Source organism: Staurois parvus, unplaced genomic scaffold (assembly GCF_062004578.1).
Source record: "Staurois parvus isolate SC_StPar_1 unplaced genomic scaffold, SC_StPar_1.0 ptg000502l, whole genome shotgun sequence".
Classification (NCBI taxonomy): Eukaryota; Metazoa; Chordata; class Amphibia; order Anura; family Ranidae; genus Staurois; species Staurois parvus.
This window is the reverse complement of record NW_028318298.1, coordinates 1,147,293-1,163,880: the sequence shown is the minus strand read 5'-3', so window position 1 is coordinate 1,163,880 and position 16,588 is coordinate 1,147,293. Positions and strand designations below refer to the sequence as shown.

At 43.2% G+C, this 16,588-nt stretch overlaps 1 protein-coding gene across 1 annotated transcript in view; it reads left to right on the top strand.

Moving 5' to 3' along the window:
* LOC149452024 (large neutral amino acids transporter small subunit 3-like) overlaps positions 1 to 16,316 on the top strand; it is a 463,531-nt gene extending 447,215 nt beyond the window's left edge. Inside the window, exon 15 of the mRNA XM_089689865.1 lies at positions 11,522 to 16,316. Coding sequence (XP_089545991.1) covers positions 11,522 to 11,698 — 177 coding nt within the window. The 3' untranslated portion in view covers positions 11,699 to 16,316. The remainder of the gene's footprint in view (positions 1 to 11,521) is intronic.
* The last annotated feature ends 272 nt before the right edge of the window (positions 16,317 to 16,588 follow it).

The window sequence follows — 16,588 nt, the reverse complement described above, 5'->3', positions numbered from 1 at the left end:
CCACTCCTTGTGAAAGTCCAACACTTTTAAATGGCCTTTTCCTGACAATCCTCTCCAGGCTGCAGTCATCCCTGCTGCTTGTGCTCCTTTTTATTCCACACTTTTCCCTTCCACATAACTTTCTATTAATGTGCTTTGATACAGCACTTTGGGAATATCCAACTTCTTGCAGCTCCAATTTCCTGTTGGGTGGAGTTACAACAAGGTGTGTGTGGTGAGAGAGTGCTCTCTAGAGCTCCAGCAGGCCTCATTTGGGGCCTGGGGCTCAATTTTGGGCTTTAGCCCGCTTTACCATGGCCGAGCCTGGCTGTGATCCGGGTGGCGGACCCCTGGGTAGGGTGCCTAGTACCGGTCCTAGGACATCCGTGGAGGACCTGGGAAAGGGCCCTAAGGCTGGAGAGACCTATGCCGATTACCAGGGGAGAGTGGTGACCCACATGAAGAAAATTGAGAGAGAGGAGGAAAAGCTTGTCCAGATGAGGATGGACTTAAAGCGTTTCAAAGCGACTTACGACCGAGTCTGGAGTACCAAATGGCAAGCCATGCGGCCAGAGTTGGAAGGTAGGGAGAAAGCTGTTCGCTTGCAAGTGGACCTTGTGGCTACACTGAAGGCTGCAAGTGGTGCATTGAAAGAGAAATACACAAATGAGGAGAGATTCAAGCAAGCAAGAGATAGAGTCAGTAGCAGTGATGAGGGCCATGATGGTGGTGTTATTTCTTCAGAAGATTCATCTGATCCTGCTGGAGGGGGCTCTGCAGCAGGGAGCAAGCAAGATGGCGGAGCTATGGCCACTGGAAATGTGGTAGGAGAGTCTGCTCCCATCCCTCCCAGGCAGCCTAAGCAGAACTGGGCAGCTCAGGTGGTGCAAGGTGAGGAGGAGGGGGCTATGGAGTTCATTACTGAACTGGAGTCTCCACTACAGGGAATGAAGTTTGCATTTACCTCAAATGACACTGACCCAGAAATGGATGTCTGTCCCAAACCCATGAGGCCAAAAAAAGAGGGAGAAAGCGGTGTATGTCCGGCAGGAAAGGATGTCCAGTGAAATAGAAAGGGCTGCTGGCTTGGGGACTGTGAGAGGAGTTGCGGTAAAGCCGCAGGACTTGCACAAACCTGGGACTGTGAGTAACATGGACGGTTCTGAGGGTATGATTGTCAGTATGTCTGATAGTGCAGCTGCTGTCAGGGCAGTGTCTGCAGTCTTTGACTGTGTGTGTCCAGCTTGGCTGAAGCTGAGCTCATGGCTGCCTCTGTGTCCATCCCTGCTCCTTTCATCCCAGGTCACGTCTCTATTCCAATCAGTGGTCCCGCCTCTATACCTGTCTCTGCACCCTTCCCTGTTTCCACCTCTACTCTCGTTTCAGCTCCTGGTTCAGTGCCTGCCCATGGCCCTGCCCAGTCCCTTGGCTCGGTAATCGGTCCAGGTGTAGGCTTTACTCCCGTGTCGGGTGCTGTCTCTGCACCTGCCCACGATCATGTCACTATCTCTGTCCCGCCCCTTGGTGCAGTGTCCGTGCTTAGTGCAGTCTACTCCTGTTTTGGGTGCCATTTCTGCACCCATCCAAGGCCGCGTCATTGCCTTGCCTCCTAGCTCTGTGTCTGATTTTAAAACAGTCTCAGATCCCGTCTCGGGTACCACCCATGTACTTGCCCACGGTCAAGTCATGGTCCCGCCCCTTGGCTCTGTGTGATTCCAAAGCAGTCTCGGATCTTGTTTCGGATGCCGCCCCTGCACCCGCCCAAGGTCATGTAATTTCCCCGCCTCCTGACCCTGTGTCTGGCCTGACTACAATGTCTGCTCCCGTGGGGGGTACCTCCCAAGCAACCACCCATAGTAATGTTAATACTTCTGCCCCGCCTCCTGTTTCAGCATCTGTCCTTAATGTAATCTCTGCTTCTGCCTTGGGTGCCGCCCCTACACCTGCCATTGGTCCAGGCTCAGACTGCTCAGGGTCCCGCCTCCACTCCAGTCCCAGCTCAGAAGCCAGTGCTCAGCTATTCAGCTGCCATGAGGGGCGGTCAGAGTATGACAAGACCATCTGAAGTGCTGGCTGGAGGGTTAGGGACCGTGGTAAAATGTAGGAACGTGGTTCAAATCAGGTGAAGTGGAAGCTCGCCCCCCAGTAGGCATCAAGTTATTGATAGGTTACTAGAGATGGGCTTTAAAGCCCAAGACATATTCGCCTTCATAGCGCCTGTTGGTACAGGGGAATTCGATGTTTCTTTTGTGAAGCCAGAGAGCCTGGATCTCTTCTGGCAGAGATACGAGGGGGGGTGGAAGGATACTCCCAGGTGGGAGGGGTTGGAGCCCAAGGTGGTCTCCAGGCAGTCCCCGATTAAATAGAACTATCCTTGTCAGGAATGAATCTATACCTGCTGCTGACCTGATGATTTGGTTGAGCCGGTTTGGGGATGTGATGGATCCCATGAGGAAGCAGCTAGATGACAGGGGAATATGGAGGGATGGGTGGTCCACAACAGTGAGGCTGAAAGTAGTGGGGAATGTCATCAGCCATATCCCATCATCAGCCTTCCTAGGTAAGGATTTTATGCTGGCCAGCCTAAGCTGTGTCACAAGTGTGGCAGCAAAGGGCATTTTGCATCAGGTTGTAGTGTTTTAAAATGCTTATTGTGTCAGGAGATTGGTCATGTGGCCAGAGACTGCAACCAAATCAGATGCAATCTCTGCCAGGAGCTTGGCCATTCTTACACTAGTTGTCGAGAGGCCCTGCACAACATGCCTGGGATAGTGTAGGAATTGGCCAGAATGGAGGCTGAGGATGCCAGTGAGGCAATTGCAAGGCAGATCTCTGTTGAGTCGGTGGCTGCTCCAGTTTCACAGTTTCAGCGGCACATAGTGCGTCCCCTGATGTGTCTGTCTCTCCTCCTGTTGTAGTGTCTCACCCTGTTTCTGTACCTTCCCAGGTGTTGTCTGCCCTCCCTCGCATATCCCCCTCATCAGGTCAGTCAAAAATCCAGGAGGCAGCTAAGGGTGCTGGTGTTGGAGGGCCCTTGGTGCCTGCTCCCCCTGGTGTTGCTCTCCCATCGCCGTTTGAGTCCAGAGAGGGACTCTGTGGCTTCGGGTGGTAATCAGGAGGATTTGGGTTCAGGCCCAGGGGTTGAAGGGGTGGGGGGGGGGGGAGGACAAGGGAGATGGGTGGTTTGTGGTGGGGAAGGGGGGTAGGAACAAGCCTGTGCTCTCCCCCGCCTCATCTTCCTCCTCATTGGAGGTGGAGGAGGTTCCTTTGTCTAACAAGTTTGGGACCTTGTCGGGGGAAGATGGGGACATAGGCGAGTCCCTTTCCCCAATGGAGGATGAGGAACAAGGGGGCTCTCTCAAGAGGGCGAGGCCCCCTTCTAAGGTTGGGAAAACAAAGGTTAAGAAACGACCATCTCAAGCATCTTAATGGCAGTTCCCGCTCCGGTAAAGGTGGCAACTATTAATGTTGCCAGCATAAAATCTGTAAGAGCTCGTAGTACAGCTTTATTTTTGCTCAGCGGGATTGGAGCTGATGTTTTGTTTTTGCAGGAGACCCGGCTTAATTGCCTGGCTGATTTACATCTGGCAAAAAGAGTGGAGGTGTGGCCCCTCTTTTTGGTCTCTTGCGGCTGAGCCTTACAGCGGAGTTGCGGTACTTTTGTCCAGCATGGTAACGTGCCGGCGGGTTCTTGAGGTGGAGATTGGAAGGTGTTTGGTCGTGGACATCCTTCTGAAAGGGCAAGAACTGCGTTTAATTAATGTATACAGTCCCCAGTCAAAGTGGGACAGGAAATGCCTTTTTACAAAGATTAAGCCATTTCTTTTTACGTCCCGGCAGGTTGTCTTTGGAGGTGATTTTAACACCATCACTGGGCCCAAAGACAGGAAAGGCTCCAATGACAGGCTGGGATATGACAGCGTTTTCCTAAATGCGATAGTTAGGGAAGCAGGTCTAGAGGATGCCTTAATTAAGTGCAGCCCGGACAGCACGGAGTTCACATATAGGAGAGGTAGAAGTGAGAGCAGGATAGATAGGTTTTTTTTTTTAAGAGGGACTCTGCCTTCTCGGCACCTGAGTGTCAGGCGTGGAGTTTTCCAACCACCTTTTATTAACGGACTTTGAATGCCTCAGATACGCCGCTGAGGGGAAGGGGTGTCTGGAGGATGAATTCGGCTCTGCTAGAGGACGAAGAGGTGAGACGATCCTTTGAGGATTTTCTTCAGGCTCAGGAGACCATCCTGGATTTTTGTGGCAGTAAGTCGGAGTGGTGGGAGCTTACCAAAGTGCGGATCGGCAGGTTTTTCAAGGCCCTAGCTAAGAGAAAACAACTTGAGAGATATATTGTCTATCAGCAGTTACGGAGGAAGCTTGACCGCCTTGTGTCTGAGGGTGGAAATTCTGGGGCAATCTCAGAGGTTAAGCTGCTCTTAAAGAAGCATCAGTATGATCGGCATGCCTCTTTGGTTCTGGAGAGGGATTACGGGAAGTACCATTTGCCCGACTCTTACCAGAGCGGCAAACAGAGCATAGCAGTTAAAACGATCAGTGGTCTGAGAGATAGTACAGGTTCCTTGACGAAATCCAGGCCGGGGATCCTGGAGGTCTCAAGGGCTTTTTTTGAGGATCTTTTGAGAGAGAAGCACCTTGATCAAGCAGGGATGTCAAGCTTCCTGGATTCTACACCAGGTTTGGAAAATAACACTCCGCCTACAAGTCTGACAGGTGAGATCCTGGCTGAAGAGGTTGCCAAAGCGATAGTTTGGCCAGTAAGAAGACGCCAGGGCCAGACAGTTTAACAGCTGAATATTTTAAGACCTTTAAATCCCGCTTGGCACCTCACCTAGCGGAGGTTTTTAATTGCTGTTTAAAGGAGGGTTCGCTTCCTCCCTCCATGAGGAAATTGGCCGTGATTTTGCTGTCAAAAGGTAAGGACTCTTCAATGATTGAGAATTGGCGCCCCATTAGCCTGCTCAATGTCGATAGAAAGATTCTGGCCAAGATTCTTTTCTGGCGCCTGTCGTCAGTGGCAGACGGTCTACTTTCGCAGCAGCAGCACTGTTCGGTCCAGGGCAGGAGCACCTTTTCAGTGGTGTTAGCTGTCCGGGAGGCTCTGGAGCGGTGCAGGGCTGATGGTTGTGGGAAGTACTTGCTGGCGTTGGATCAGGCTAAGGCTTTTGACCGGGTTGATCACGAGTACCTCTGGCATCTCCTTGGCAGGTATGGCCTGGAGGGGAGGTTTATTGGATGGCTGCAGACACTGTATAAAGGGGCTGAGAGCTTCAAGTTGGTCAATGGTTGGGTTGGGCGGCCCTTTGGGGTTGGCTCGGGGGTGCGCCAGGGGTGTCCGCTGAGCCCTTTGCTTTATGCCTTTGCCATCGACCCCTTCGTCAGGAGGCTAGATGGTGGGGTGTTGGGCAGAGTATCAGGGGGCACTACTGAAGAGTCACCTCTGAGGGTCGTGGCCTATGCTGATGTGTCTGCCTTCATCTCTGGGACTAGTGAGGCGCAGGAGGTGGTCTCGGTGATGGAGCAGTATGCAGAGGCATCAGGCTCCAAGATTAATCACGACAAATGTGAAGTTTTCTGGATGGGCAGGGAAGGTGAGGGTTTCGAGCTCCCGGATGCCTTTCCAGAGCCCCGTCAGAAGAGCAAAGTGCTAGGCATCAAATTTGGACCTGATGATTACGGTAAAACAAATTGGGAATCCATGTTGTCGGATGCCGATGTCAAAGTGAGATGCTGGAAGGGTTGGCGGTTGTCCCTAAGGGAAAGGGTCGACCTAATTAAAACCTACTTGGTCCCCATTTTCTTATACGTCAGTTTCATTTGTCTCTTGCAAGAGTCTCTCTATATGTCAGTAGCCGACAGGCTGTAGCCTCTAGCGGCCCACTGGCCGGGATTCCCCAGGGCGCGGAGTCTAAGCCTCAGTCTGCTGTTGCGCCAGAGCCCCTGATGGTGGGGATGGACTTGAAGCAGCCTGAGACCAGGTCGCGACCCCTGAGAAACACCAGCAGTGGTAGAGGCAGGTGCCAATGGCGTGGTGCAGGTGAGAGCCAGATGTGAAGAGGTATGCGTAGTCAGACAGGCCGGGTTGGCAACAGCGGAGCAAACAGTACCGAGCAATAGGCAGAAGAATAACGGGTCACAAGCCGGGTTTCAGTAACAGGAGGTCAGGCAATCAGGATCAGACAGAGAATAGTCAGCATGAGCCAGGGGTCAGGGCAGGAGAAGACAGCAGTATCAGGAGCAGGCTGGATCAGCAACAAGGAAACCAGGAACACAGGATCAGCAGGAACACAGGTACAGGGAACAAGACCATCAGGCAATTGTGAGATGCACAGGGCAGGTTTAAATAGGGCACCCTGTGCTCTCATTGGTGCGGCTGCGATCGCTAGTGCGCATGCGCGGCCGGTGCTGTGATCGACGAGAACTCTGTGCTCGCCAGCTCGGACGAGTCAGCGATCTGTGCATGCGCGCACCGCTGAGTGGCCGGGATCCCTGACACTATACGAGAGTTTACAGTTGTTTCTTCCAGCTGTTATGGGGGAACAGACTGAACCTTGTAAAGTGGAATGTGACTTACCGATCCAGGCGGGAGGGTGGCCTAGGTATGGTCAACCCGATTGTTTTTTTTCTCGTTGATGTTTATAAAGCACAATATTGGTAGTATGCTAAAAGAGAACCCGCCTGCATGGGTAAGTCTTTTCCAAGTTTGGTTTAGACCTTTTCTGGGCTGCTGGGAGAGTGGCGGGCCGGTGAAAAGCTTGCGGGTTAAGCATGTAAGCTCCCGGCTTATGTCGCCCCGTGTCTGAAGATTCTTAGGCGGTGGTGTGTGACTGGGAGGCTCCTAAGGGAGATGATTTTAGTCGCTGCATTTCATGAAGGATTTCCCAGGCCATATCTTGAGGGAGGGTCTGCATTTATTAAATATGGAAAGGATTCCCTTAAAATTTAGGGACCAGGCCTGGCTTGCGTTCCATGGCAGGCTCTATGTGAGGGGAAACTTGAAGCACCGTTCTCTGGATGACCATGGTTGTCCAAGGACAGAGTGTTAGGGTGAAGTGGAAAGTATGGACCACTTCTTGCTTCAGTGTCCCTTCAATGTAGAGGTGTACAAAGAGGTGGGGAGGGCTCTAGACATCCCCTTCCTGTACTGCATGTCTTATGCAGAGTGGGTATATGGGGCATTAGAAAGTCATACTGGGTATGATTTAAATACACTTTTTCTAGTTTGTCTAGTTGTCCGTTATTACATATGGAATGCACGGTGTCAGGTCTCCTTGCGGCAGAAGGTCCTTCCTGTCCACGTGGTGGTGCGTGACATCCTTGGTGAGGTTGGGAAAATTCGGGGTCTTGAGAAAGACAGGCTGCGGCGAAGGGTCTGGATAAAGGTGTGGAGGATTATCAGGTCTATAGTGGCAGTCTGTTGATTTCTTGGTGGGGTTGCAGTCCTGTGTTCTCCTTTTTCACCCCACCTAGATTTTTGTCTGTAGGTTATTTTTTGAAAGATGGCTACACATGCCTGATGGTCTAGGCTTCTTAACCTTCATTGGGTAATGTATTAGTTTTGTTGTTATGTTTTCTAAAAGCCGTAGAGGCTAATTTATATAATGTATAAAGCTTCCCCGGGTAAGGGGTAAGTTGTGGGTATAGGTTGGTAGGCCAGAAAGGCCGGTACGCTGGATACAAGCTTCACCTGTAAAGGGCTAAAAGCTGTGGAAAGCATTTATAGAAGGATAATAGGTAGGCTGTTAAAGCCTTATTTGGTTGTCTTGTTTACTTTTTCCTGTAAAAATGGAGGTTTATAAAGACAAGATCCTTAAGTAGGTAAAAATGATATGTCCTGGTCCTAATGATCAGGTTTTTCTTTGTCTGTTATGGGTATTATTATAGGAGGGTAATCAGTTTTGTTTTTTTTCCTTTGTTACCAAGTAGGATGTTTACGTTATTTATTCTTTTGATATTTTTGTATAAAAATTGTTGCTGGTTGCAAGTTTTTTTTTTCAAATAAAAAATTTCCAACTTCTTTTGCAATTACCTTTTTGAGGCGTTCCCTCCTTATGGAGGGTGTCAATAATGGTTTTCTGCACAACTGTCAGGTCAGCAGTCTTTCCCATGATTGTGATTCCTACTGAACCAGACTGAGAGACCATTTAAAGGCTCAGGAACCCTTTGTAGGTGTTATGGCTTAATTAGCTAATTAGAGTGGGACACTTTGAGCCTATAATATTGCACCTTTTCACAATATTCTAATTTTCTGAGATTGTGGATTTGGGGTTTTCATGAGCTGTAAGCCATCATTATTATTATTATTATTATACAGTATTTATAAAGCGCCAATAGTTCGCAATCATCACAATTATGACAGATCACGGCTTGAACTATCTTGCTTTGCATGTAATGAGTCTCATATTAGTTTCACCTTTTAAGTTGCATTACTAAAATAAATGAACTTTTGCACAATATTCAAATTTTTCAAGTTTCACCTGTACACCTGTGTCCATGGAGGTGATTGGAACACCTGAATCCAAAGATTTGGAGGGGTGTCTCAATACTTTTGGCAATATAGTGTAGAACTGTATCCACTGCATAAGCCTATTTCTATAGATAATTTATTTGGATTTCACATCAGGGTGCAGACATGCAATACAATAATAAATCCTATGATTTATTATTGTTCAGGGTGCAGACATACAATACAATAATAAATCATAGGATTTATTATTGTATTGCATGTCTGCACCCTTATGTGAAATCCAAATTATCTCCTTTTTACTCGACAACAACATCAAAGCTAAACTTCAAATGTTCACATACAATGTTATTCTTATTGGAAGCTTCTTTGCTTCACCTGTCCATATCATCAATAAATCAACTATGAAATGTTTACACCAGAGAATGGAATTCTGGAAGTGGTTTTAAACAGTAAAGGAGTGCAGTTTCTCCCACCAGCCCCAAAAAAGGTTGACTAGAGAGAAGATAAGCAAGAAAACTCCTGAAAAAAATCAAGTTATGTTAAAATATGGTAAGTATATGAGAAAATATTGAGTCACCTGTAGTAAATACTATAAGATCGTCTGAATATGTAGTATTTTTCTTAATGGGACCAAATTCTTCTAGAGTAAGGTTATGGGGAATTGAAGAAAACCATTAATACCATAAGAATGCCCTTATATCTAAAATAAAAAGTTCTCTTGTATTTCCAACTGATTTCAGTTTAATAAGGACATATTTTCTGTCTGTCCGTGCATGTCCTTGTATGTTACTCCAATGCCAGTGGAATTTTTAACCATTAGCCGCCCGGCCTATAGCCGTTTGGCGGCCTCAAAAACGCTTTAGCTTTCCGGGTGCATGCCCTTTGGCGTGCTCCCGCACATGCAGTTTGCGCGGTTGCAGAGCCGCGCGATCTGTCACCAGCCGTGTACCTTGGACACGGCCGATGACAGATCTGAGTACCGGCCCCCGTTGCCGGTACCATGTGACCTGCTGTGATCAATCACAGCAGGTCACATGACAGTTGTATACAATGGATGGCGTCATTCATGCCATCCATTGTATACTAGTGCCTAGCTGTGAATGGTCACAGCAGGTCACATGCACATGTCATGTGATTAGCTGTGGCCAAATCACAGGTAAGCACAAAAAAAAAAAAAACCTGAATGAATCGATTTCATTCAGGTAAATGCTTGCTTATATCAAAGTAATTCTTTGCTATAAGCAAATTGGGAAAGTGATCAGTATTTTTTTTTTTTTTTTTTTACACAAAGTAGTACAATGTTACTATGGTAACATTGTACTACTTTGGTCATAGTAAAATATGAAAAAAAAATCTTTAAAAAAATAAAAAAAATTTAATAAAAAATAAAAAAAATAAAAAAAAGGATCTATATTTTTTTTCCTACTGTCACCAGTCAGTGTCCCTGTTCACTGCCATGCCAGTTATATGATGACGCTGTACTGCACTGGTGAAAGTATGTAAAAAAAAAAAAATTGTGAAAATAATTTTTTTAATTTTTTCATTTTCCGAAAAATTATGACAAAAAATACAACTTCAAAAAACTCGCCATTCCTCTTATGAAGTACGTCCGACTGTCTACTCTGCAAAAAGGGGTCATATGGGGATATCTTTACTATTCTGACATTCTTGGACCTCAAGAAATAAGATTGGCTGTCAGTACTTCAGGATTGATCAATATTCAGATCTATACCATAGTTTGTGAACTCTATAACTTTCCTACAAACTAAATACATCCTAATTTGGGTTATTTTCACCAAAGACATGTAGCAGAATACATCTTGGCCTAAATTTATGAAGAACAATTATTTATTTGTAAACTTTTATAACAGAAACAAAAGAAAAACATGTTTTTTTTCAAAATATTTGGTCTTTTTTTGTTAATTTAGCAAAAAATAAAAGCCCCAGCGGTGATTAAATGCCACCAAAAGAAAGCTCTAGTTGTGTGAAGAAAATGATAACATTTTAGTTTGGGTACAATGTTGTATCACCGTGCAATTGTCATTCAAAGTGTGAGAGCGCTGAAACATGAAAACTGGCCTGGGCAGGAAGGTGTAAAATTGCCCGGTATTGAAATGGTTAAGTATGATTTATTTTAACTGATGCCCACTAGATTATTTTAGATCAAAGTGGATACAAAATGCTAGGATACCGGTTTATTTTTACTGTTCAATAAGATTATGTAAATACTAGAATGTCCATTTTGTTCATTCCATTTTGTCTAACAAAGGGTTCACTATGGTTGTAGAGTTGATTTCTTCCTCCACATTTCTCCCTGCAGTGTGTTTAACTACAGCATAACAAAATGTTGAGCTTAATTTAAATCTACTAAAACCATAATAGGGTTAGGGCATGTTAAATAACATAGGTGTGCAAAACAACCTGTTTGTTGCAGAGGCACCCAGTTTGTGTATGTATATTTAGATGGTGACGTATTAGGTAAAAGATTGTAATCTAGTGGATTTAAATTTGAGTTCAAAACACCTCTACATGCTGCAGAATGATCTTTACTCCAGCTGTCTGTGTTTACACCCTAATCTGGAGAAGCGAAGTGTTTTCATTAAATTCATTATTGGTGTTCCAATTCAATAAGTAGTATAAAAAAAAAAAACTTATATCCATTGGATCACAGTCTCTGACTTAATACCCAACTACCTGGGTCTACATACAAGAACCCGTGCACCTCTGTAACAAATGGTTTATTTTCACACCTAAAATTTATATCACCCCAATACCCCTTCTGGAACAAAGGCGTGGACTCCCTGAGCATCCAGTGCAAACTTACCTGCAGATAAAAGTATTGTCCACAAGCCACAGCATCAGGTTTTCATACCATCTTGATGGTTATCCTCTCAGATGTAAGTTGCCCATACTAGCATTTTCGGCACTATACATTATAGCACTATACACTTTAAAGAGTGTAATGCCATCTTATTTGCACCTACTTTCTACATGTTTTTTGTCTTCGAGAGAAACAAAACGTGAACAGGGTATTAATTTTTCTTCACTATTTTTCTTCTTCAGGTAAACCTTGGTCTATTGATATTTTCCTTTGCTGGGTTCATCCTTCCAGGATATTTAATCTTTTACCGTCGCCAATTACTCCAGGTTCATTCAACAAAAGAAAAAGATCCAGCTGCTGTACAGCTGCAAGACTCTAACCATTCCAATGGGGTGATAGAAGGAGAGGCCACAGCTTAAACATGCAGTGGATTCTGCAAATGCTAAAGAAGAGTGTTACAAGATAATATAAAAGAATTGCCATTTATGTTTTATGTATACAGTATATCACAAATAGAAAAAAAGGTTGTGTGCTACAGTTTTCTGGAGGAATGGAGGTCTCAAATCCAGAGAATGATGTTTAAAGCTCCTGATGTTTCTAAGATGAGCAACCATTTAATAAATAGTTGACAATTTTTAATTTGTTCCAAAAAGAGAAACATGTGGAGGCAAACTGAGCTGCTGTTACTCACCCTCACCTAAAACACTAGTTGACTAAATGTCAAAGTGAACCAATGGCTTCAAAACTTTGAACTCCAGATCACAGACTCACAAAGCAGTACAGGTAAATAGCATTTCAAAAGGACACCAGTAAATGCAGTGTACATAGTTTTTTCATTAGAGCTTTAGTTAAGCTTAGAAAATTTGGCATTTTTTGCCACTTTAGAAGACTTGCAAATTGTATTATTTTCAATGAATTTATGTAAAGCCAAGTATTGCCACCGCTAGTGTAATTAAAACTGAATTCTTTGCATACAACACAGTTGAAGAAATATACTTTCCTTTTTAATTCTATTAAACCATCAACAGACACTCCATCATTAAAACAGATTTGGAGTGTGACAATGAGGAAGATATCAAAACCACAATTACTTGCAAATGCATAGAAAAAAAATATAAGTATCAAAATACTTTTCAAATTTAATAAATCACAGGTCACGTGTATAAATAAAATCAGACAATGCTGTGTGCAAGTACAGATCTAGATTGAATAGCATCTAATTTAACGTTTATCGTGGCATTCAACAACGTTTTCAAGATTGGGTAGTTGATACATATTTATCAAAGTGGAATTCCAATCAAAAATCAAAATCTACCCTTCATTTATTTGATAAATAAAATAAACATTTGTATTATGCACTCTTTGGATTGCCTAATTGCTGATTAGAAAAAACTGTCTAACTGAGCCATTCAGCAAACCTCCTTGATGTGACTAACAAGGTTTGCTCTGTGCAGCCAATTGTGGTTGCTCACTGATACTTCCTAGCAGCATTGTCTGTTGCTTCCAGCCAGCTCCACCATGTCCAGCCCCATTCCCCTCCCCATGTCCATGTCACAGCTTTCTCATGAATGAGCACACAGAATCATGCTCATTCACAAGTGAACTCTGACAGGAAACAGCCTCCTGGAAATGATGCTCTGCAGCTCTGGTCAAGCCTACCAGCCGCCTTTCGTTTCATAAAGCATGGGGATTGCGTTCACATGTTGGGGAATATTTCAACCCAAAAAAGGTAGAACAGAAATGTTGTGTTTTGAGGCATATAAATTACGTTGCAGTTTAATAGCAATTACATTGAACAACTTAAGTAAGGGTTTAAAACCACTTTAAGTCAGTTGATTTGTCTGCAATAAATACATACAATAAGTTGAAAATATTCAAAAAGTATATACTTTGTATATCACAAATACATATACATAACTTGTATCACAATGTAATTGTATACTTACAAACTTGACACAATACAAGCCTGTGGGTAATACTTATAACTGACTGTCCCACACAGCCCCAAAAAAGTCCTCTGAAATGAAAAGAAGAGATGGAAAATGGATACCACATACAAAGACAATTCCATCACCTGATATTTCTGGTCCATGTATATATATTTGGGTTACACACGATGGGTGGCTCTGTCTGGTACACACAATGCTTCTGCCCGCCATTTGGCCTGCACAGTTCCTCCACCCCTTGGATTGGTTCCCCTATTGGTACATCCACTATGTATTTTATACGATCTTTTGTATATTTTGGGCATTACTGTTTTTGTGCCTTCTAATGGCCATTACACAGTACATCTATCAATTGTCTGCCCCTATTTCCAGTGGTATAATTTCCATTAGGATTCTGCTAGGTGGGTTCCTTCCCTCTCTATGTAATCTGGAATCAGTACACCTTTTTAGCCCCATAGGAATAGGTAGGTGCATTGTCAGTTTTTCCTTCCCTTTTTCTTCTGGGGTGCCTATGTAGGGGACCTCCAATGGTAATACACTTACCACCTCTTTTTTATTATACATAGGCCTCCCGTAGGTTAAGTGGCCTAGAAATACCAGTCAATGTGAGGTTGTCTTTGTATGTGGTATTTATTTTCCATCTCTTCCTTTAACTTCTTAATCCTTTGATGTTGTGTGGGACTATGTTGGCTGCAAATGTTTGTTTCGTGTCAAGTTTTTAATATATGTTTACATTGTGATACAAGTTATGTATATATTTGTGCGATGTACAAGGGATTTATTTTTTTTTTTAATTTTCATCTTATTGTATGTATAAGTTTCAGATCGATCAACTGAATTAATTTTATATTAAATGTTAATAATCCAATCCTGAAGAAGCTGTTGAATACCACAAAATGCATAGAATGAGGTGCTGAAGTAGATATTCAATCTGGATCTGTACTTGCACATCATTGTCTTATTTTTATGTATACTGTACATGTGACCTGTGTTTTTATGAAATGTAAAAAATAATTATGTTAGAAATCAGTTTTTGATACTAATAGTTTTTTTATATGTATATTACATTTTGTGGTTTTGGTATAATAATTTCCTGACTGATACACTCAAAGTCTGTTTAGTTATGAGGTTCTGCTGATGGTTGATTAAAATGAATGGTACCGCAGAGAAAGTCATTCAACTGAGATCTAGATTCTTATTTTTTTCTTTATTATTAATTTGATCAAACCATTCTTGTGATCTAGGCACCCATAGCAGACAGCAGAGCAGGAGAGTTAAGCTAGCTATACACGGCTCATTTTATCTCTGCCAGCTGCATGAGAAAAAAAATCAGTCAATTCTCCATCCATGGATGGAGGAATTTCCAATGCTGACTATTGTATTTTCCAGCCAAAGTACATTTGGCTGACTTAATACTTATACAGTAACTGAACCTGATAGGACGCAGCCACTGTTCAGCTGGAAATTTTCCACCCAGCTCAAGTGGATTTTTAAATCGACTTTTGTAAAGCAGAGTGGTCCTTTCTGGGTCATCCACAGCTCACATTTCAATATTCAATATTGCTTAATCAAAGACCCAGTAGTAATTAACTCCTTGACACCGACCTCACACAAATATGTGGCCTCATTACACTGGGCTTTATGCCATGGGGGTTCATATTTGCTTATCTCCCTTTGTGCCTGGAGCACACCACATGGTGTACACCCAGCACAGAGACTGGGGTTTCACTGTGAGCCCCGGGTCCCGTACTAACGATCAGGACTCGGAACTCCCGATTCTAGGTCACTTGATTGCTGCGATAGCCTCTGATTGGCTATCACAGTGATCAGTCACTGTGAAGCCCACCCCTGTGTTTTCTCTCTCTAGATTCTTTCAGAGAGAAAAAAACAACAGTGTGTAAAATGAATAAATAGATATTCAAAAAAAATAAAATAAAATATAAAGACAAAATACCTAGATCAAGGTTTGATCTAGGTCAGTGCCAGGGTTAGTGTTTGGGTCAAGTCAAGGGTCAGTATATTTTGGGCAGGGTTTTTTTTTTTTCAATAAGTACCAGTGTCAGTTAGTGTCAGTGTGTTTTAGGTAGGACAAAAAAATAGCAAAATGGGCACTATTGTTTCTGGGCTGTACTACGGGTACAAATAACAAACATGTGGCATCACTGCAATCATCAGGAGCAGGAGAATTTATTTTGGGTTGTTCTTTGGTGGTAGGTTATGGTAATAAGAAATATACAGTTTTGTTTTTACTATTTTGGGCCAGTTTTCCTTTGATAATAAAAAAAATAAAAAATCAGGAGATATCCATTACCATTCACCACCAAATGAAAGCCCAATTTCTCCTAAAAAAAAAAACCCAAGGTGTAATTCACCTGGATGTACAATGTAGTTGTGATGATATGTACAGATTTACATACACATGTAAAAGTTACAAAATTGTGCTTAGGTATTAGGATTTGTTTTACCCTTAGGCGTTAATCATTCAACTATACTGGTTCTATATGTTAAAGACATTTCACAGCTTATCCATACAGCTTTTACAGTTCTAAGGTTAGTTTATCCCTTCCATTATCTTAGATAGTCAACATCTGCCTAGGCACATTCCAAATGATTGGATTAATGTGAATGAGTTACCTGTGTGGCTATAAATGCTGGGGTATGATCCTTGTACTCAACAGAACTAAAGTTATTTGGATAAGCTGCATAACCTCAGCATTACAGAACATGCCCATTTGAATGCCTCCAACTAGTGCTAGCTATCTCATTATTTCATTAGAACAACTTTTTTCTGTATAAATATTAAATTAAACAAAATAGAGTATTTGCCTGTGCAGAAAAGCTGGGCACACCAAATATGTGCATAGAATGAACACATTTTGTAGAAGTCATTGTATTTAAGATTTGCTCAAAGCTTTTTTGAGTACTCAGGGTTTTTTAATATCAATTAAATATAACAGCTTTAAATGTATGTAAATCTTAACAATGAACTTCTTTAATTTCCTATATCTTTTTTAATGTGCCAATTTGTTAATGTGTATTTTGTTGTAGCTGCTCAATAAGTGCAAAAATATATCTGTTGATCCTGCCAGAAGTCTTGTGAGCTTATTACTTTATGTGATCTGTCAGTTACCGCTGTTCCCAACTATTTCTGTAGTCTATAAAAACACACTACCTCTATATTATGGAGATTAAAAGAGGGAGGTGTAATCCTGTTATCACATACCTAGGTAGAAGACTGGAATGTTGTGGAGGCCTCTCTTGCACCTCCTGCCTAATACTCCTAAAGGTGGAGACAGAGTATGAGGGAATGGAGTGGCATGAGTGCTCGAGTGATTGGCTGGTGATGTCCACTCTCTAGTTGGG